This window comes from Chelonia mydas, chromosome 2 (assembly GCF_015237465.2).
Source record: "Chelonia mydas isolate rCheMyd1 chromosome 2, rCheMyd1.pri.v2, whole genome shotgun sequence".
NCBI lineage: Eukaryota > Metazoa > Chordata > Testudines > Cheloniidae > Chelonia > Chelonia mydas.
Genome location: NC_057850.1, coordinates 35,010,137 through 35,033,448, shown reverse-complemented (window position 1 = coordinate 35,033,448; position 23,312 = coordinate 35,010,137). Strand labels below are relative to the sequence as shown.

The 23,312-nt window shown below is 41.5% G+C and overlaps 2 protein-coding genes across 2 annotated transcripts in view; one reads left to right on the top strand and one right to left on the bottom strand.

The window, feature by feature from the left end:
- LOC102935666 (dendrocyte expressed seven transmembrane protein) overlaps positions 1-2,614 on the top strand; it is a 31,553-nt gene extending 28,939 nt beyond the window's left edge. Inside the window, exon 5 of the transcript XR_006288397.1 lies at positions 2,274-2,614. The gene's annotated coding sequence lies outside the window, so the exon portion shown is untranslated. The remainder of the gene's footprint in view (positions 1-2,273) is intronic.
- A 6,742-nt stretch (positions 2,615-9,356) lies between these two features.
- Positions 9,357-23,312, bottom strand: part of DPYS (dihydropyrimidinase) — a 45,424-nt gene continuing 31,468 nt past the window's right edge. Inside the window, exons 7-10 of the mRNA XM_007056108.4 lie at positions 22,602-22,744; positions 15,657-15,864; positions 11,697-11,802; positions 9,357-9,569 (exon numbers count right to left, since the gene is read on the bottom strand). Of these exons, the coding sequence (XP_007056170.1) occupies positions 11,725-11,802; positions 15,657-15,864; positions 22,602-22,744 (429 nt within the window). The 3' untranslated portion in view covers positions 9,357-9,569; positions 11,697-11,724. The remainder of the gene's footprint in view (positions 9,570-11,696; positions 11,803-15,656; positions 15,865-22,601; positions 22,745-23,312) is intronic.

Below are 23,312 nucleotides of genomic sequence, written 5' to 3'. Positions count from 1 at the left end.
AGTGTACAGTGCAAAGTGTGGTAGATCAAACCCCAAACACACCATACGGCCCTTCCGTGGGGGAAGCATACCTACCTCTGACAGATACTCAAGGGATAGGTCTCCCTGATACTTTGCTGACACTTGCGTAATTTGTCATGCAAATAAAGTTTCATTGAATTTAAATGAAAAATGTATGACCGGCACCTGTGTCTGCAGGACCAGTAACACCTGAGCTCCTCTGACCATTTGTTTGATTCTGTGCTTAGGGAACCTGTGCACAGATTTGACTTGGAGAAGGTAGGAAACTAAAGAGCTCAAGAAATAAGCTATCAGGGTGAATCATGATCGTGGTGGGAGCATGAGATCTAGTTATCCAAGGGTCAGATTTTGTTATCCGTACTCACGCGGGGTTGTATCTTACTTCATGGTTAGTCCCATTCATTTCCAATTGATTACCCAAGGAAGAAGGTCCTATTCCATGTGAGTAATGGTGGAAGAATCTGGCCCTATGATTTTATGCCACATTCCCCACCACAGTATTGTTCTGGTGCTGTCCTGCTTCCAAAGGCTGTTTGGGTCTCACTTCTTGCTCTTTCTCTCCCTTACATTTCCAAACAACACAGAACATAATATTTTCTCCCCTGTCCCTCAGCTCCTCCTTGGCTGTTTTCCTGTTTGTTTTGGTGGATTTTACCTCTCCTTTTACAGATTGCTCAAGTTGCATTCGTCCCCCAGCCACCAGCCTTTTTATCTCAGTTTTTCCACAGATGTAAGACATTAATTTTTTCTTTCAACTCAACACTGACTCACTCAGTATAAATGTGAAATTAAGGGTTTTATTTATTTGCAGCCAATAGTTAATGGATTTACTCTGAGAGAGAGGTTGGAGGGGGTGGTCACAAGCAGCAGTGAGAGAAACACTAGGAAGTGAGTCCCAGAAGTACAGCTCACACAGCAAAGACTCACACTGAAAGAATGAACCAGACAGCTGGATTTTCCCTTTGATTCATCTGTCCCTTCTCTTTTGCCTGATACTCCAGTGCTCAGCTTCCCTTTTTAGACACCCTTGGTCAGTAAGGAAGGTGTTTCGTTTACTGTGAAAAATCCCCAAATCAATTCAACTCCTGTTTGCAAAATTAATGAAAAGCTGACCTGATTGTCTATTGAGACTGGTGTGATCTAAGTGAGGGGAACAGGGATTCAGAAGGGTATTAACCATCAATGGTCTGAGTCTGTGTACTCTCTCCCCTCACTACTAAATGTGCCATGCTCCAGCTTTGTCTTCCTTCAAGGCCAGGTTAAAGCCTTTGTTTCTCTGTTAGTGTTGTTGCTGAATTGTGTGTGAGTGGGCTAGGTATTATAGATGTGAGGATGCAGGGCTTACAACGGGCTCTTACTCTGCTCCTGCCTTGCAAATATTGTGACATACTGACTCACTTTGTTTTCAGTACAGTCTAATTGCCCAGAGGCAGTTACATGCTAAGAAATTAAACATTATAAAAAGCTTCAGTTTTGTTTTACGTTATAAACATCCAATGGCTAGATGTTGAAGCTAGACAGATTCAGATTGGAAATAAGCCATATTTTTGTTAACAGTGAGAGTATTTGACCACTGGAACGATGGACCAAGGATCACGGTGACAATTTTTACATCAAGATTGGATATTTTTTCTAAAAGATATGCTGCTCTAGGAATTATTTGGGGAAAATTCTATAGTCTGTGTTATACAGGAGGTTAGACTAGATGATCATAATGGTCGCTTATGGCCTTGGAATCTATGAATTTTACAAAGTTCTAAAAGTCAGGGTGAACAGATTAATCTGCACTTATTAAAATAAGCCTGAGAGTCAGGGTGTTACCTTAATGAGGGTGATCATAATAGGCTGTGAAGTAGTAGAAAGTATGTAATGTACTGCCTAATGTCCTTGTGGCCAACCTGTGGCTCTGGAGCCACATGCGGCTCCTTATATAGGCACCAACTCTAGGGCTGGAGCTGCAGGTGCCAGCTTTCCAATGTGCCGGGTGGGGGCTCACTGCTCAACCCCTGACCCTGCCACAGGCCCTGCCCCCACTCCATCCCTTCCTGCCCCCTCCCCTGAGCCTGCCCTGCCCTCGCTCCTCCACCTCCGAGCCTTCTGCATGCCACGAAACAGCTGATTGGGAGGTGCTTGATCAGTGGGGCTGCCGAGCAGGAGGTGCTGGGAGTGGGGCGCTAATGGGGGGCAGCTGACGTATTACTGCGGCTCTTTGGCAATGTACATTGGTAAATTCTGGCTCCTTCTCCTCTCAGGTTGGCCACCCCTGCTCTACTGGATATGTAATATCAGAACTGCCCTCCCGTGGCCCAGAAAAGATATACACCATAATACTACGATTGTCAGTGGAGATTCTTCTTTAGTTCAAGTCACAGCGGGTATCTACTTTAGGAGCAGGAGGCCTGGAATTATCTCACTGCTGATGCCTATGAAATCTATGCATGTGGAGTAGAGCTTGGTGAAAGTTTTCATCCAAAGCTTTTTCTTCATCCAAAAAATAAATAAATAAATAAAAAGTGCAGATTTCCATTGACTGGCATTTTGCAGATTCATGTAGAATTTACCAAATTGTTTAAATTAAAAAAAATTCTGAAAATTGTAATGTTTCATTTTGTCATTTTTTAAATGAAACTGCTTGATTTTTTAATTCAAAACTACTTCAAAATTTACTTCAGTTTTATTAAAAAATAAAAATAGCAAATGTCAGACAAAACAAATTTTGTTTGAACCAAATCTAAATTTGTTCTATTTTTTTGATTTACCAAACATTTTGAAAAAATTTCATTTCAGGTTGACCCAAAACAATTTTCTTTTTTTGGTATGGCCAGGGAATCAATCAGTTATTCACACAGCTTTAATCTAGGGTGGGTGGATCTCTGATGAACCTGAAGTCTGATTGACTAAGGGAACTAGTATAAGTACTTGTGACTATAAAAGTGCACCTGAAGTCTCCTCTGCATGGACAATACTGGAGAGGAGGTAGGACACAGAATCAGAGTTGTTTCTTTTCACCCTGATGAAGAAGTTCTAACCATTGTTAATAGTGAAAGGGTGTGATGACCTTTCTTCTCAACAACAATGTAACAAATCACTTCCATTTTAGGCTGCTGAAATCTATTGTTTATAGCATAAGTCCACTGCTTGGCAGGGAAGGAAAGCTAAGAAAGGACACCACCAAGAAGGCTGAGCTCTTTAATACCTATTTTGCATCAGTCTTTGCTAATTGGGACCGATGCTTAACACAATTAATATTAAAGTGGAAGGAACACCAGCTACAATAGGGAAAGGACAGGTTAAAGAATATTTTAACAAGGTAGATGTAGGCAAATCAGCAGGGCCTGATGACATTCACTCTTAGGTATTTAAGAAACTAGCTGAAGCAATCTCAAAACCATTAGTGATTATCTTTGAGAACTCCTGGAGGATGGGTGAGGTCCCAGATGACTGGAGAAGAGCAAACATAGTACTGACCTTTAAAGAGGGGAACAAAGAGGACCTAGGAATTATAAACCAGTCAGCCTAACTTTGATTCTTGGAAAGATACTGGAACAAATTATTAAATTATCAATTTGTAAGCTCTAGAGGATAAAAGGATTATAAGGAATAGCTAGCATGGATTTGTCAAGAACAAATCATGCCAAACCAACTTAATTTCCTTCTTTGAAAGAGTTATTGGATAGGAGGGAAGCAGTAGTGATGGATTTTAGTAAGGCTTTTGAGACAGCCCCGCATGACGTTCTCATAAGCAAATGGGGTCTAGATAAAATTACTATAAAATAGGGACCCAACTGGTTGAAAACCCACACTCAGAGAGTAGTTATCAATGGTTTGCTGTCAAATGGAGAGGACATATTTAGCGGAGTCCCACAGGGGATTGTCCTGGATCCAGTACAAGGCCATATTTTCATTAATGACTTGGATAATAGAGTGGAGAATAGGCTTATAAAATTTGTGGGTGACACCAAGCTGGGAGAGGTTGCAAGCACTTTGGAGGACAGGATTAGAATTAAAGATGACTTTGAAGAATTGAACTTAAATCATCAAGATTAAATTCAGGAAAGACATACAAAGTACTATACTTAGGAAGGAAAAAAACAAATGAACAACTGCAAAACAGGGAAATAACTGACTAGGCTGTAATACCACTGAAAAAGATCAAGGAGTTGTAGTGGATCACAAATTGAGTGTGAGCCAACAATGTGATGCAGCCGCAAAAAAGGCTAATATTCTGGGGTGTATTAACCAGAGTGTTGTATGTAAACCCAGGGGGTAATGTCCTGCTCTACTTGGCACTGGTGAGGCCTCAGCTGGAGTAACATGTCCTTTAAGGAAGATGTGGACAAACTGGAAAAGAGTCCAAAGAAGAGCAACAGAAATGACGTATGTCCTATGAAGAAAGCTAAAAAAAAACTGGGCATGTTTAGTCTTGAAAAAATGAAGACTGAAAGGCAACCTAATAAATATATTAGGGTGTGATATAAAGGAGACCGTCACTGATTGATCTTCATGGCCACTGAAGGTAGGACAAGAAGTAATGGAATTAATCTGCAGCAAGGGAGATTTAGGTTAAATAAAAAGTTTTTCCCAATAGCTCTAAGATTAGTTAAACACTGGAATAGGTTCCTAAGCGAGGTTGTGGCATTCCAGTCACTGGAGGTTTTTAAGGGGGAGGTTTAAGTTGGATATTAGGAAAAACTTTTCCACTAGGAGGGTTGTGAAGCACTGGAATGCGTTACCTAGGGAGGTGGTAGAATCTCCTTCCTTTGAGGTTTTTAAGGTCAGGCTTGACAAAGCCCTGGCTGGGATGATTTAGTTGGGGATTGGTCCTGCTTTGAGCAGGTGGTTGGACTAGATGACCTCCTGAGGTCCCTTCTAACCCTGATATTCTATGATTCTAAGAACAGGTTAGATAAACACCTGGCAGGGATGGTCTAGATTTACTTGGTCATTCCTCAGTGCAGAGGGCTGGACTAGATGACCTCTCAAGGTCCCTTCCAGCCCTAATTTCTAAGATTCTATGATTAGGGCCTTAGTGTCTGTATCTGCAATGGGAAAATGACCATTTAGCACGGAAAATGACCATTTAGCACAGCAAATGAGATGACCTAACTATCTTGCAGTAAATCATAAATTTTCTTGTAGCTAAAAATCATACATAAGGGCAAAACCCAGTTACAGTCTGTGAATAAAAGCATAGTTTGTATTCATGAAATCTATACATTAGTTAAAAAGCTAATTACATTTAAAACATATATAAACTAATAGACATCTCATCCCTTCATTAATGACCAATAACCCAAGGCCTCCTCCTTTAAGGAGTACAAACTCTGGCATAAAGCTGAAGAAATCCAAATAGAAATGGCAAGTTTTGTGGTAAAGATATGAAATGTAGGTTCTTTATTTCTCCTGCCATAAAAATATGTGCAGGGAGCCTTCAAAGATTATATATTTTTCACAGATAATATACTTTCATGGTTTAGAGAGCTCAGTTTACATACATTTTTATATGACTCATAAAACTACTCTCTGTATCACACTGTGAAAACATCTGTTTTTGGAAAAATCACTAATAATTCCTGTAATGATTTGCAGCCTTCTGATCTCAGCAGGGCCACCTCAGACAACTCCTGAGCCCAAAGGACATTTGAAAATTCTGGGCATACTTACACTATCCAGCTGACTGACAGTCTTGACTTCCAGGCTCTAGTTTTGATTATCACAGAGTCACTGGTTGACCGTCACCCTGGGTAAATCACAGAGGCCAACACTTTCAAACTTGAGATCAACATCTTTATTTAATTAGCTAAAAGAGTGGCCTGATGTGCAGAAGTGTTGAACAGTCACAGATCCCAGAACCATACAATCAGTGTAATGAGATCTATGAGCCTCACAGGTATGTGGTGTGAGGCTTTTAGACCCTTGGATGAAAGGCAGCCTACCAATGCAAATTACTATTTTTACATGCAAATGTTTATCTTCTCCTGTCCCCTCCCTGTTTTCACACTTCTTTCCCGTCATCTCCCCCGCCTCCCCGGCAAACAGCAAAAGATGTTAATAAGAAAATGTAGTGGTTCTGTGACTGACAGCAGGAGCCACAGAGTGGGGCAGACTGCAAGAATCTGAGGTTCCACACATGTTTGAAGTTTCCACTCATCAGAGATGAAGAGAGTTATCACAAACATTTCAGCAATACTGTATGGATAAATTGCCCTGCTCCCTCTGCCATCTCAAAGCTAATCTGAGTAGTGGGAATCCAACCTAGTTCCTCCTGAATGTCCCTATTGACCACCCTGCTGAGATATCTCTACATTGTTATCCATAGGCATAGGACTTTATTGGCCTTCCAGGAGCTTATTTCTCCCACAAGCCAGTAAGTGACTCTGGGACTGTTTTTAAAGCAGAAGTCATGATTCTTAACTGTCAGATCTAGCATCACAGCCCCTACCATGCCTCTTCTGTACTTCTATTAAAGCTGCAGTATTCATAGATGGGTGGCAAACACCATCAGCCTCTGAGCTGACTTCCTCTCCTGCTTGGTCGATACATGAAAGCAGGGTGGGGACAATAATCTTCCCACACCTCATGAAAGCTTCTACTGGTCCCACACATAGGACTGGGAGCTCCCTAACACTTCAAAGTTGGGACCCAATGGCTCCATGCATGACAGAAGGTTTGCTGGGTTCACCACTCTCCCAAGCTTTCTGAAGCACATGCTTTCCCAGCAACTGCTGTCAAATAAGGGACAATACAAGGAAACATTCAGTTTTAAAAAAAACACACAAAACAGGATTGATGTGTAGCAAAGGCCCTACTTTTGGCTGCTTACATAGGAACAGAATACACATATAATGTCGAACCATGATATTAGCAGTAACATAAGCCTTCTGGGAATATAGTTACCTTCCAAAGAAGAAAAAGGGTTGAAATTTAACAAATGAGAAGTTTTTCAGTTTTTTTTTTTTTTTTTTTAAAGAAACAGACTCCAGGAAACACTGACTTTTGTTAACATTTCCTTTGTCAAAACCCAGGTTTTGGTCCATGAAAAAAATCCAACAATGCTTTTGAATAAAAAAAACCATTGAAAATAGGTCTGTTTCAAACTCTGCAAAATTGAAAGTACTGCAAAAAAATTAAAATTTGAAGCTTTTTTTTTAAATCAGCTCTCATTATTGCTAACATACTCTGGACCAAGTTGCCCTGTTAAACTTTTATTGCATCCTGTACTCATGCTTCTCTATGCGTAGTGTGTGTCATTGTGCATTGTAGAACTGATCAATGAAATTGTTTTTAATTGTTCACTTTATTAATATAACTTCATAAGTAAAGTATTATGAATGGAACTACATTCATTCATAAAACCAGGTACCCCAACAACTGGCTAATTGAGTTTCACTTTCAATCCAATTGCTGCTTAAATCACTGAAACTTGCACTGCTTCAACACTGTAACTTCTGTTTGCCATTCCTTACACTTATCCATGTTGTAACCCAAACTCCATTTTAACTTGTCCCAAACTCCATTTTAAAATGTTCACTTCATTTTTGCAAAACCCTGCTGTAATCTGATTAGTGTAGTTTAGATGTGTGAATGGGGTATGTATGGATGATGGAACTAACCTCCAGCCCCAGACTGTCCTAATGAAATGAAGTGTAAACACCAAAGGCTGAAGATCCAGATAACAGCCCTGACAAAGCAAGAAGAGTCCACCCTCAAAAGAAAAGAGCAAAAATACAGTTGAAGAAACATCAAAGCCAGGTCCCAGGCTGAAAGTCATGTCTGCAATTAACGGGTGATCAATCACACTGAACCCAGAGGCAGCGTGACACAGCAAGACCTACAGCCTCTGGATTCAAACTGAAGCTTACAAAAAGGATGGGTGAGATGGAAGACTTTGGAGGGTAACATTCTGCTGCCAACATGGAAAGGCATCGGTGCATGCCCAACAGAGACCCAGCCCTTCCTTGTGCCCGGCTTTCCTGGCCAGTTAGCCGCCACAAGCTACAAACCCAAGCCACAAACTCAAGCTACATTCAGGACTGGTAACTATCTAGCAGCTGCAGAACATTTGATATGTGTGTGTGTGTACATAGGTATTAGATATTAGTTATTGGTCATAAATCAAATTGTGTTATTATAATAAAAGTGACATCTTGTCTTGTCCCCTGAAATGCTCCTTTGCAGCTGGGTAATGCTAGCAGATTTGTAGGATCACCACCAGTTTTCTCACCACCTAGATTAGCCTGGGAGAGGGGATAAAAGAAGCACCTGAGCAGACTGGTTGGAACAGATCCCCAGGAGGGCCAACATCTAGTAGTGACAGGTTTCAGAGTAACAGCCGTGTTAGTCTGTATTCGCAAAAAGAAAAGGAGTACTTGTGACACCTTAGAGACTAACGAATTTATTTGAGCATAAGCTTTTGTGAGCTACAGCTCACTTCATCGGATGCATACTGTGGAAAGTGTAGAAGATCTTATTATATACACACAAAGCATGAAAAAATACCTCCTCCCACCCCACTCTCCTGCTGGTAATAGCTTATCTAAAGTGATCACTCTCCTTACAATGTGTATGATAATCAAGTTGGGCTATTTCCAGCACAAATCCAGGTTTTCTCACCCTCCCCACACACACAAACTCGCTCTCCTGCTGGTAATAGCTTATCTAAAGTGACCACTCTCTAGATCAGAATAATCTCTTGCAGCATCTAACTTCTTCCAGGAAGGCGGAACCAAGTACAGCACTTGATAGCAAGATTGCTGTAATTCATCCACAAGCTGTTGAACTAGATTCAGGAACTACTGGGAGAAATTTGTGGCCTGTATTGTGCAGAAGGTCAGACCAGCCAATTATAATGGTCCTTTACTGGCCTTAATCTGTGAATTCGTGAACACAGAACTCCTCTCTACCATGTGAAGCAAGAGATTTAGACTTAATCTATGGTGGCTTTATGGGGCAAGAATAAAGAAAACTTGTGTTTAAGCCCTAGAAAGAAATGTATTAAAGCCTTATTATTTTGCTCGACTAGGTGATGTTTTTAAAAAGTAAAATGTGAAGAAATACCATCCCAGCAGTCAGAGTTTAAGACTTTGCAAGTAGCTGTCGTGTTAACATAGCTTTGCTTTTTTGTGTTACTCTTCTGTTATAAATGTTTGGTTCAACTAACTAAATTCCTCTAAAGCAATTACTAGAATGACAAGAGCTTTCAGAGTAGCAGCCGTGTTACTCTGTATTCGCAAAAAGAAAAGGAGTACTTGTGGCACCTTAGAGACTAACCAATTTATTTGAGCGTAAGCTTTCGTGAGCTACAGCTCCGATGAAGTGAGCTGTAGCTCACGAAAGCTTATGCTCAAATAAATTTGTTAGTCTCTAAGGTGCCACAAGTACTCCTAGAATGACAACATTCACTCATTAAAGCATATTAAGCTCTGTAGTGCCTATTTTGGCAGCTGGTAAATTTTGGCTCTTCAGAAGTTGATCTGGACTTACTCACGATGGGCACCAGAATGCATTGCTTAGATGGGGAAAGCAGGATCATTTTCATCTGGCTTTATCTACAGAGAAACAAGGAAGACAATATGATACAATCTTTCAAAAGAAAGACTCGCTACTTTGCCTTTTGTCTCCCGAAGTGGTAATAACAGAGGGAAAGCACTAAGAACTGGAAAGAATGAGTACAGCTCCCTTGCTCTGTTGCAGCTTTAGCCTTTGTTGCTCTCTGTTACAAGAGCTCTCTCCCGTATGACAGAGGAAAACAAATAACATGCTGTTCATTGTTACTGCAACTGATGCTCTGGATGAAGCTTCACACTGCTGGAGACGTTCACAGAACCATAGAAATTAAAGATAGAAAAGATAAGTCCATAATCCTGCCATTGCAGGTTTGTTCCCAGCAGTGTATTTATTCATTGGTGCCTTGTATAGTTGCGTTTTACGTGACGCAAGTAATGGAGCTTTTTCCCTGTCTCTTGGGATACTGTTCCACTGGCTAGCAGACCTCACTATTAGCAAATTTCTCCCCCAATGATCAGCCTAAGTTTTCCTTTGCTTACTTTTCATCTGATGACTCCTACGTGCTTGGCCCATCTTCAATTATTCCCCTGCCATGAGGCATACACCCTTCACATACCTGTTGTTTGCGGTCATTTTGCCCCCTCATTACTGTTTAGTGAAACTATAACTTTTTAAAAATTTCTTTCTGAGTCAATCCCTTCTGCTTCTTAAACACTTAATGGCATTTTTCTGTAGGAAAGAAAAGATGTGACCAATACCCTTCTAGTGGAGCCCATCTTCCTTGAGGCAAAGGTGCTGAAAATGTCACCACCAAAAAATTGACATTTACCAACAGTAGCCACAAGCAGTATCTGAAATAAACCTGCATTGCTCTGCTTAGAATAGGGAATAACAAAAAGAACTGTAACTTAGATACTAAGGTGTGGTAACTTGGTTAATGCAACTCACTTTACTAATCACATTGTACAAGTGTATCTACTTAGCATGCTTACTAAAGAGTATGAAATGTGTATCATCATAATTAATACTTGGCAATTACACAGTGTCTTCACTCACCAAAGCATTTTACACACAAACACACTCATTAGGTAGGTAGGGCCTCCTTATGCCATTTGAATATATGGGGAAACTGAGACATAGACAAGTTAAATGACTTGCACTAAGTCGCACAGTGAGAAAGGAGCAGAACTGGGGATAGAGAAGATTCCTGCTCTCTCACGGGGGACTGCACTGCCTTCTTATCATATAGTCAGTCTGCTAATATTAACTCCTTTCTTCTCTCTTATACCTTCTGAGTCAACTAAAGTGTCTCTGACATGGAGCTCATTTGTCTCCTTCTGACAGAGGTTTGTGTGCTTGCCAGAAACATTATACCCCTTGGTGAGTGTATTGATTATGAAACAGGGGGGCTGTAAAATTCTTTTTTTTTTTTAAAGCTCGTTTTACTAAAAAACATCAAGTTATTTCCAATTTTTCGGTAAAATTTTGTGTTGGATTTTGAGCCATTCTGTGTTTAGATTTTGTTACTGCTCCTGTTGCTGTCTCAGACCTTTTCTACACTACTGGGGTAAGTCGACCCCAGTTATGCTACTCCAGCTACGTTATTCATGTAGCTGGAGTTGACGTAGCTTAAGTCAACTTACTGCAGTGTCTACGCGGCGCTGTGTCAATGGGAGACACTCTCCCGTTGACTTACCTTCCTCCTCTTGTTCTGGTGGAGTACTGGAGTCAACCAGAGAGCGCTCTGAGGAGACCCGCTAAATTGACCCCGCTGCATTCATCGCAGCAGCATCAATCCCCAGTAAGTGTAGACATGGCCTCAGACATAGCTCCCTTAAAAAGGGGCGTGTTATCTCAACAATCGACTTAGCTCAACCTTTTCACTGTTCCTCAGACCCAAGTTTCATTCAAGCACTTAATTCATCCAGGCTCCAGCTCAGTTATCCCATAGGATTTCCTCTGTTTGAAGCTTTCATCAGCAAGAGGTCTTCCAAAGCATAGGCTATAGAACCTGCCATATATTTTCATCAAAATTAAAGATACAGGAGTGTTCAGCCCACCCTCCAGGAGTGTTCAGCCCACACAAACTTGTCACATACAAGAGGGCTTGCAATATTTGTTCTGCATATGTGCAGAAAGGTGCAGAAAAGAAAGTAGAAAAGAGTTACCTGGAAGAGCCATGCTTTAGGGATATGTCTATTTTCCGCCCCTGCTGGACTGGACTGAGCCCACTTCTCCATATCGTGCTCGCTCAACAGGGACAGGCTGGCAAACCTACAAGAGAACAGTTCAGTTCTTTCTTATTTGTTTCCCTCTGCATTTGAAAATTGCACGTAACTGAAAATGAAGCCCGTTATTTCCTAGCTGCCTATTTCATGCCTCAGAACATTTTCATCAGCTCTCTTGAAAATCCCAACCTACAGTATTTCAAAGTGCCCAAGAGAGTTTGACACTCAAATCCTATCAACCTTTAACTGGGGTTGGTTGGCTAACTCCCGTAAGTGCTGTTGAAGCCATTTTTAGGAACAGCTGGCCTTCTCCCATCTCATTTTACTTTCACTCCCCTTCCACTCCCAGCCTGTAGTCCAAACAGGGCCTAGAGCGCTGGGGGATCCCTCAGTAACTAGTCAATGTTGCTCTGATTGCAGGCAAGACAAATGGGTGCCCAATAGTGATGCAAGATGTCCCCTCCCCTGCAGATCTGCACACCACCCCTCCAGCATTTCTAGCTCTTGTCAGAAAGAGATCAAGTGATTGAAGTCACTTGTAAAGAGATTTTCTCTTCATGTTTTGTTTAGGGAAAATTCTCCCTAGTTCTTTCTGATGGGAAATGTAAACTGGCACAGTTACTGTAGTCTCAGAAATCCTGTGACTGCCAAGACTGTCCTTAGCTCAATTGTGAATTTGCCTCTGAAAAGATACATACAGTCCAGTTTTGTTCTTTTGTTTTTCAAGTGCCACAACTAATCTCAATTCCACATGTGGGTTGTTGCTTTAGCCATAATACCAGAATCTGGATGTAATGGTGTTCTGATACCAAGGCTCAGCCCCGCTGCGGAGACCTGCTAAATGAGCCTCTCATTACGTATTAAATAAATCATGGACCTTTCCCAGACGTGTAGATGAACATCTTGTATATTTGCTGGTGTAATATGGCTCCAGAAATGGTTTCAGTAGTAAACTAGCATTAGCATTAAATGTCATTTATTTTGCATTAGAAACCCACAGAGCCAAAGGTAAACAATGAAGACAGAGTACAAGTAATAAAGTGCCCTGACTTGCAAAGTGCTGAATGTTTCCAACTTCCAATGAAATCAGTGGAATTCAGGGCACACAGCACCTTGCAGGTGATGCTCAGCACCTCACAGCATTGGGTCAAAGGTGACAATTGTTAAGCAGAGCTCTGGAAAAAGTTTGACTACTTTAGGAATGTTTGAGAAAGTACACAGTAGATACATTATGTAAAGCAGAGGTTCCCAAACACAAAATTCTTATAAACATTGAAAGGGGAACATAATATATATAAGAACTGGGGAGATGTTTAAATGAAGAACCTGATTTCAAGGCAAATATCAGGCAAAGAATCAAGAATAATTTGGGTCAGATCCTCATTTGGTGTACATCAGGATAGCTCCATTTTACCCAATTTACACCAATCTATACAAGATCTGTATAGGATCCAGCCCTTCTTTTTCCTTTGTGAAGCTAAATAAACAGTAATCTCCTTTTAATTCTCAGCAAAAAGAATATATTTTTTAGGAGGTTGGCAGAGAGAAAAAAGCATTTTGTAACCCTATTTGTATTATGTATGTCAATTAGCAGGCAGGCTACCAATTCCTACAGGAAATGCATTCACAGAGCGGAAGTCAGTTGGAAGAGAGAGCAAGACCCATTTAACCTCTGGCACATATATTTCATCCGGCCAGAAGAGGGAAGTACTGGAGCAAATAATATACCCAATTAATTGGTTTGGAAACATTTCAAACTGCAAAAAGCTCACATGTATGTTGATCTGTTTCAGGGCTAAGAAAGTGTTATGAATATTACTGATTCAGGGCAGGATTTTCAAAAGCACATAAGTGCTTTAGAAGCACAAGTCACTTAGGTGTTTTTGAAATCCCACCCCCCGAGGCAGCAAGGCTAAAGCAGCAAAAATATGTCTCATGACCAGTAGTACATGGTGAACAGGCATAAGATAGTCAATCTAAATGTTTCACAGATTTCCTCCTTTAGTAGTTTAGACACTGAGAACTTGATCATGGAAAATGCTGAGCATCAGTTTGATCCAGCAAAGCATTAAGCACATGCTTAACTTTAAGCATATGTGTAGTCCCACTACTGGGACTGTGCATTGCTGAATCATAGAATCATAGATATGTAGAACTGCAAGGGAGCTCAGTAGGTCATCTAGTCCAGTCCCTTGCAGCGAGGCAGGACTAAGGATTATCTAGACCATCCCTGACAAGCATGTGTCTAACCTGTTCTTAAAAACCTCCAATGACTGAGAGTCCACGATGTCCCTAGGTAATTTGTCCCATTGCTTAATCTGGTCCTCCAAAGTGCTTGCAACTCCTCCCAGCTTGGTATTGTCTGCAAACGTTATAAGTGTACTTCCTATGCCATTATCCAAATAATTTATGAAGATATTGAATAGACCCAGACCCAGGACAGATCCCTGCGAGACGCCCCCCCCCCCCCCCCCCCCGATACGCCCTTCCTGCTTGCTTGTAAACCATTGATAACTGCTCTAAGTAAACTTTTCCAACCAGATGCACTCACTTCACAGTACGTTTATCTGGACTATATTTCCCTAAATTGTTTATGAGAAGGTCGTGTGAGACAGAATCAAAAGCCTTACTAAAGTTGAGATATATCACATCTACTGCTTTCCCCTTATCCACAAGGTTGATACTCTGTCAAAGAAGGATTTTAAGTTGGTTTGACATGATTTGTTCTTGATAAATACATGTTGAATGTTTCTTATTTTCTTCTACATGCCTACAAATCGATTGTTTGCTCCATTATCTTTTCAGATACCGAAGTTAAGGTGACTGGCTTATAATTCCCTGGGTTGTCCTTATTCCCCTTTTTATAGATAGGTGCTATATTTGCCCCTTTCCAGTCCTCTGGGAGCTCTCCTGTCCTCCATAAATTCTCAAAGATAATCACTAATGGCTCAGAGATCTCTTCAGCCAGTTCCTTAAGTATTCTAGGACAGTGGTTCTCAAAGTAAGGCCGCTGCTTGTTCAGGGAAAGCCCATGGCAGGCTGGTTTGTTTACCTGCCGCTTCCACAGGTTCGGCCAATCGCGGTCCCCACTGGCTGCGGTTCGCCGCTCCAGGCCAATGGGGGCTTCAGGAAGCAGCGTGGGCCTAGGGATGTGCTGGCCGCCCTTCCTGCAGCCCCCATTGGCCTGGAGCGGTGAACTGCGGCCAGTGGGAGCTGCAATCAGCCGAACCTGCGGACACGGCACAGCAGGTAAACAAACCGGCCCCGCCCACCAGGGGCTTTCCCTGAACAAGCGGTGGCCCTAGTTTGAGAACCACTGTTCTAGGAGGTATTTTATCAGGCCCTGCCACCTGATGACATCTCACTTGTTTAAGTTATTCTTAACTTGTTCTTTACCAATTTGAGCCTCAAATCCTACAGTCTTCAGCACCTTGCAGGATTAAGCCCCAAATATCTAACTATGAAAGAGCTAGAAAATTGCTGATCTTTTTTCACAATTTAGGATCTCATTCTGTGAGGTGCTAAACATCTATAACTTCTGTTAAGTCAATGGTGATTACTGGTGCTCAGAGCTTATCATGATTAGACCAGTGTGACCACTTGTACAATGAATGGGACCAAGATTTCAAAGGCACATGATACCAACCTCCAACTTACACAGATATACCTGAGAACTGGAGTTAGCTCCAGGTGTTTTTGTGTGAAAAGAGGAAGAGCAACCTACAGCTTCACCTCCAACCTACAGCTTCACTTTCTCCAGTCTGGACACATTTTGATCACACAGGCAAGTGAAATAATCACAGAAACCCAGACCTCCTCCCCCCACAACCCAAAAAAGCTAGTTTTCCTCATATTGCACAAAGATTGCAAATGCTACAGCAATGTATTGTTTTAATTAACCTCATCCTGCTGCTTGATTCTTTTGTAGACATATTCAGGGAATGGTTTACGTGTAATGTATTTGCCGTCTCCTGCTGTGACATTGAAAACGCCACCTTCATACACCACTTTGCCTCTTGAAATTGTCACAACTGGGAACCCATGGCAGATCATTCCTTCAAATATATTGAAATTGTTGGCATGGTGATGTGTCTTTGCAGATATAGTCCTGTTTTCAAAACAAACAGAAACCCAAACAAATTACTATTATCCTTACTTTCGACTCCAACATAAAGCTCTGAGAAATGGAGGGGGAGAGAATTTAGCTGTATTATTAAACTGCAGCTTTGCACTATAGATCATAGAAGCAGCTGTAAAAATAGAATACAGCATTAACATTTCATTGAAAAGTAATTGCATTTCAAAAGAATAAAAAGGGATTTCAAATACAAGAGACTTTGCAGCCTTAAATGTAGAATTTTCCACTGCAAAGAGGTTAGTGTAAAAAAACAGATCAGATCCTTGTTTTTGGATTTATCTCATAATTTAACAAATATGTCTATGTTCAAAATTACAGCCTGGAAAAAATGTGTCCTTTCAACCAAAGTGAGCTTGCAACCTCTGGTTTGAAAAGTTTGGCTCTGGCAAGTAAGAGATTGAGAAGTATTAACAAGACAAGACCCTGGAGAGTCAGAAGTTGGTAATGAATATTGGTCACTGCTAGACTGGCCTGGATTTGAACTGGTGACCTAGAGCTCAACACCATGTCCCTACGCTATGTCACTTTACTATCCTGGGGCTATGATGATACTACTCTGCACTATTGTAGTACCATTCCTCCAAGGATATAAAGCAATTTATGTTAGACACCACAATACTACTTTGAGGTAAAGGAGCATTATTATCTCCAGTTTATAGATGGGCAGACTAAGAGACAGAACTAAGGGTACATCTACCCAGTGAGCGGTTGTAAATCTCAGAGCCCAGACCAACAGACTTGGGCTCATGCTATGGCACTAAAAATAGCTGCGTAAATGTTTGGGCTGGAGCTTGGGGTCTGAAGCTTAAGGAGGAGCTTCAAAGCCCGAACTCCAGCCCAAGCCACATTATGCCTACAGAACTATTTTAAGTGCCATAGCCCAAACCCCAGTCTGTCAACCTGGTCCTGTGAGACTCGCTGTATAGATGAACCTTAAGAGATGAAAGGATTGTCTTAATGAGGAAATTGACCAGAATAACTCTTCTGTAATAGCTCCCTGTCTGGACATTCTATTCTGGAATAAAAATCACCATCTTGTGAAATAATTAGTGTGATTTATGTATAGCTTGTTCTGCAATAGCTATTTCCGTACTGAGAAGCCCTAAGTGGCTACAGAATCAGCAGTAGAGCTGGGATTAGAACTCAGATGTCCTGGCTCTTTTCCCCCAGGCCTGATGCATGGCATCCCATTAAGTGTATGATTGGGAGTGTGATTTTTACTTAGCTATTTTTCGTCTCCCCTCAGTTTTATTTTTTACTTGGGCGTTTTGCCTTTTCATTGTTTACATTTACATTTATGTTTTCACTTACTGAACATCTTTTGGAAGTAGCCGGAGATTTTCAGCGTTGGCCACTCATGTTGTACAAAGAGGTATTATGTATGTGAAAATACAGCCCTTAACATTATTTCAGAGGCCTTGGTTTGTGAAAGAGAGGTTTCAAAGCCAAAGCTAAGATGGTATTCCCTATGTTCATCAGTTTTCAGAAGAGCAATTATAAGCAATAATTATATTTTTAATAAGAGCAATACTAAAAATCTTAATATACCTGACTGACTTTGAATAAATATTTTCTTGAGGGTTTACCATTTTCAATAGTGTTCATGTTTCAAGTACTTAAAGGATTAATTAGGCAAACAGATGCAGGAAAATCTTAGTGTCTGAACTACCACACTTTTCTGGGTTTTTTGGAAGAACGTGTAGTTGTCCTTTCATATTGATCTGTAAATCATGAAGACTTAGTGGAAGTGATTCCTTTTAAGCGTTATAGTGAATCTCAGTGGCCCCTGACTTTTCATTAGATGCCTCACATGCGCTGTATTCTCAATGGCTGCTTTGCCCAAGGGAAAAGATGCTTTTTTATTTAGCACACTTTAAGTAGAAAACAGACATGTACACATGCTTCAGTGTCAAGATCATCTTCTAGAGTCTTGATTATACGCATCTCCAAGATTGAAGAGATGGAAGGAAAAGCTGAAGAACATTCTCTCAATATTGATCAATCCCACCAAAAACTTTGAACCAGCACACCCACTGGCATTAACAATAACTATAGAAAGAGTGTGTTTCTGTGAATAGCTTTCTGCAGTACCTTTATGGGTACAACTGCCACAGTGCCCGTGATGGAATTATCTTTAGGGATCATATCCTATAATACATTAGCACTGAACCACTAAACTTGGAAAGGTGTCAAAAAGATGTGGAAGCTAGTCAAAAAAATAAGATGGTTAAAATCCTTACACTCATCATGGAGGCTACTTCAGCATACTATAGCAGAGGCACATCAGGTAGACATATCGCTAAACAAAAAGAGACATGAAATTCATGGGAGATGGCACAAATAAGAAAGAAAGGCAGTGATAAAATTTACTAGATGACATAATGGATTTTCTGGACACTGCCTTCCACAAAGCTCCTTTACACCTGGGTAATATAGGTATTAATCTCCAGAAAGTACTGCATAAGCTTAGTACAGTCTCCTTAATAGTCCTTGATAAAATAAATAAATTGATTGATTTTAAAAAACTCTCCATAGTTACATGTGACCCTTAGGAATCCCTGGTAATAGCCACAACAGTTGAAGTGTCCCAGGACTTGCAAAAGTAGAAAGAATGACCAAACACCTGATTAAACAGAAGCCAGAGCAGCACTGATTGACCCAGAGAGCATGACAATACAATTTTGCATCAAAGTGTTTGTGGTTATCATTGACAAGATCATCACTGAGCATCATTACCAGGAAGCTTCTGAAAGTTCCTGTATTTGCTTTGAATGTCTGCATGATATTGACTGCTCAGCTAATGGCACTTGCATATGAACTGCTGCTGCCAATGTTCAATCTAAGTGCCCAAATCTGCCATCTTTATTGGGGCTGCAAATGGCCCCATTTTGAGCAATGGGATTTCTGTTGGATTAAGGAATTACTCAATGTAAGGAAGGTATAATCTGACACAAGCATCCAAGACCTGAACAAGAGAGTACGTTGATGAGTTTAAGTACTTCAACTTTGGTTACTAATTACATAGGTTCTTGTTCCAAGCTAGACATTATCAAATGCAGACTGAGATCAACCATAGTGGGACAGAATGAACACAGCCATTTGGTTTAGTAGGATTATTAAAGTCATCAGGCCTGGTTCTTCTCTTGCTCACTTCACTGGAACTATACTGACTTCAGTGAAGCTACTTTTGATTTTGAGTGAGTGAGTGTGCGTGGGTATATACAGAAGAATTAGATCTGCTGAAAATATCATTACACATGTGTTACACACACACAATTGTATGTTTCCTAGTTTTTTAATGACACCTTTCACCATGGTATCTAATTGCTGGTATTAAACGTATGAAGTGTTCAAAATTATGCTCACATTTCAAAGGGGTTAAGAACACCGTGACAGCACAAGTTGCTCTGCTAACGTGTTGTGTTTCTCTTTCTTAGGAAAAATAACAAGCAGTCTCTTGGCAAAGAGTCGTGTGCAGCTGGGGCTGAAGACTGACAAAAAACGTGACAGATACAAGTTGCTGATTTTTATTTTAAATGAGTGCAGATTTGTCCACCAACATTAGATAAATGCATAGGCACTTAGGGCCTGATCCTGAGCCCATTGAAGTCAACATAAGGGCTCCAATTGATTTCAGTGATCTTTAGATTAAGCCTGTTAAAGCCTGACCCTACAAGAAGCTGTGCTCCCATTGCCTTTGCAGGGCCAAATCACTACTTGTCAATGTCTCTCAGGCATTAAAAGGTGTCAGTGAAACAAGAGCTGACAGTGTGTGTTCGTATATGCACATTGCTGTGCGCTCCCCACTGTCCCTCCCCTTTAGAATGTAACACTTAATTGCTTTTGTTTCACTGGGGTTTGGGTTGTCAGCATGCACACACCATACAACCGCCAATGAGAGCAATCAGGGGTGAGGGGGAAGTTTCAATCAACATGTATTGCACGTTCATGGGCAAAGCCTGAATTAAAAATAATACAGGTCAGCGAGTACAGCTACCCACACACATTTTCCCTATGACTCTTCATTCACCATTTAAGTACAGGATGTACGGGGGTGCTGTGTGTGTTGGGGTCTGTAAGAAGACGCCATGTAGCATAAATACGATAATATTACAGTTCTTTTCCTATCCAAGTGCTGTTTAATGAATACGTAAATATAGGAGCTTAAAATAATCCTAAATTGGTAGAAAATAAGTTACTACTGCTGCTGCCTTGGGCTTCCAAGTAATTTTTACTACATCTTTTCTAGTAGTTTTAATTAGTTTGTACATTTGACATGTCTCTGCTCAGACTGCTTGCCCCTACGCAGAAAGCATTACAACTAGGAGACTGAGGTTTTTAAATACATACACAACTGAGACTTATGCACTACACTTTTTCTGCAAAAATAACTAGTGAATCCTGCAGAAATAGGCCAAATATTTCAATGTGAAATGGACCCTTAAAATGGAAGTCTTGGCCAGACTGGTGGAGTGTTGGAAATGGAACCTGTGTCAAGTGCAATAGCTACTGGCTCGTTGAGCTGTCACTCTGAATCCTATAGATTCTTATAACCTGAGGAAGAAAAGAAAAGCAAAGCAAAGCAAAACACTCAGCATGCACCGAAAACACCCAACTTGCTGTTACTGTGCAATGACACAGAAGGGCTAATGCAGCTGATTTTGTAGGTTTTTTTTAACTGCCTCACATCACCATTGGTAATCTTTCAGAGAGATGTCAGAATCTCCCCTGCAGGCCTCCTCTGTCAGGCTCCACTCCCAATTCTCCATAGTTACGAATCAGCACTTGACCAGTTCTTTCCGCTAGTATCATCCAATGCTTTAAAACTGCAGCCCCATTGCATCCTACCACGGGGACTGAGGCATGTTAGTGATGCTAATGATTTTGTTTCACATGGACCAGCGTCTAACATTTATTAATAAATAAGAAGAACGCAGCTCTTATGAAATTTCAAATCATTGCCAAAATGCAACAAAGCTCGTGAGGCTGGCTGTGCGTAATATTTCAAATGGTTGAAGGCTGTCAGCTAGCTTCATTTTTCCAGTAGGTTGTGTGTGCCCTCTTTAGGATTTTTGGTGAAACATATAAAGATGCTACCAGTGAGAATTAGCATCACCTATATACTTAGGCTGTGTCTACACTACAGACCTTAAAGCAGCACAGCTATACTGCTGCAGCTGCTCGGCTATAAGGTCTCCCGTGTAGCTGCTCTATACCAAGGGGAGAGAGCTCTCCCGTCGGCATAATTAAACCACCCATCAATGAGCAGCAGTAGCCATGTTGGTGGGAGAGCATCTCCCACTGACATAGCACTGTCCACGTCGGCGTGTCTGTCAGTCAGGGCCGCCGCTAGGCACCAGCTAAGCAAGCTGATGCCTGGGGCGGCGCTGCTGAACGGGCAGCACTCCGGCTGTTCTTGGGGCAGCACTCCGGCAGCAGCCCCGGCGGCAGCCCCTCTCCGTTGTTTCCCGCGGCGGCAATTCGGCCGCAGCTCACTCCTGTTCTCTACGGCAGCGGCATATTCAGCAGGTTTAGGGGGTTTTTTGGTGGGGTTTTTTTTTTTTTGCTGCTTGGGGAGGCAAAAAACGTAGAGCCAGGCCTGCTGTCAGTGAAACTTATGTCGGTCAGGGGGATGTTTATTTCACATTCCTGACTGACAAAAGTTTCACCGACAAAAGTACTAGTGTAGACATAGCTTTAGTAATGTACTCGTCTCACAAACCACTGTATGGGCTCAATTCTGCTCCTGTTACAGTCAAAGGCAAAGCTCCCATCCCATGCAACAGAAGCAGGATCCGATCCTAAACAAAAAATGCATTTTCTGAACTTAAAATTCATCTGTCCAAATAAGGAAGCAGAGCCTTGCTGACTGAAAAGATACCCACAGAAAAACTGCACCTTTGTAGTTGGAGCTGAAACCCGTGGCAAAAAACTTATAACATACACTCACCAGTGGGTGACACTAACTTAACTGGTTGGGGCAGGTCTGACAATAACTTAACTGAATGAGGCCTGATCTCCACCTTCTTAGACTAGGCACTAACCCAGAGCACCCCTCGCACTTTCCTTGAGTTCAAGGATTAGGATTGTGCTAGGATTGTGTTCCTGTCTTCTTGCACTGGTGGGAGGCTGAACTTAGCTAGCATGGATCATAGTTACACAGAGGTCTCAGTGTGGTTAGTGTCATGTACTTCTTGTAAGGAGTTGGTTGCCTGGCTGCTACTAGCCGGTCAGGCTTCTGTATCAGATATACATGGATTACAAAGCTTCCTTCTCAGAGATACACTTCAGATGTGTTCACCATAAGGTCTTTTAATGCTCTGACAGGTTTGGCTAAGGTTAGCTTAAATACAGCATTTGACACCCAGCGCCACCTTGTGATTGAACTGTATAATAGAGTTTAGCACTCCATTAGTTAGTTTTACTCTTCAGACACAGGGGTATTTAGTATAATGTACAAAGCTTGTTGTTTTTCTATAAGGTCAGCAGTCCAGAAAAACATTTACAGTCTGTCCAGACATCAAAGACGTCTGTTTAGATACACTACTGTAAGTGCCAAATAACCTGAAAATAATTTATGTGCAGTGCTGCTAAAATAAGACCTTCCTTCACCCCACCCTAGGGACTTATTGCACTACAAAATGCTTTCATATTTCCTTTTCCACATAAAAGGCTGGACGGACAGGATTGGATTACTCAGACCATACCTTGTAGCTTTTGGGTCCCAAATAACGATGTCAGCATCAGAACCCACCGCAATTCTTCCCTTCCTCGGGTAAAGGTTAAAGATCTTAGCTGCATTTGTGCTGGTAACAGCTACAAATCTGTTTTCATCCATTTTACCACTGTGCTGCAAAACAGTACATGGAAGCAAAAACACTAATTTTGTCCGGAAGGAAGGAAATAAATTCCTGTAATCAAAACCACATGGCTGAGTGGTGTAGAGGTCTCAGCTAACAACACACCAATCTTTTCAATAACTATCTGTGCTGTATTGATGAGTTTAAATTAAACATAAATGTCATGACATTGACACACACATTGTAATGTACATTAGCTGAGTTTGATACAATAATTTTCTTTTAACTTTCCAAAAGTGGTACTTCAAAGAGTAATGGATCTGATCTCAAAGCCAACCACTCAGAGTCTGCACCCCTGAACCACCTTCCCCCCGCCCCAACCCCCTGCCCCAGCCCTGATCCCCCTCCCACCCTCTGAATCCCTCAGTCCCAACCCAGAGCACCCTCCTACACTCCAAACCCCTCATCCTCAGCCCCATCCCAGAGCCTGCACCCCCAGCTGGAGCCCTCATCCACCACCGCCCCCACCTCCCCTGCCCCAGCCTGGAGCCCCTCCAACACCCTGAACTCCTCATTTCTAGCCCCACACCAGAACCCATACCCCCTCCAGCCAGAGCC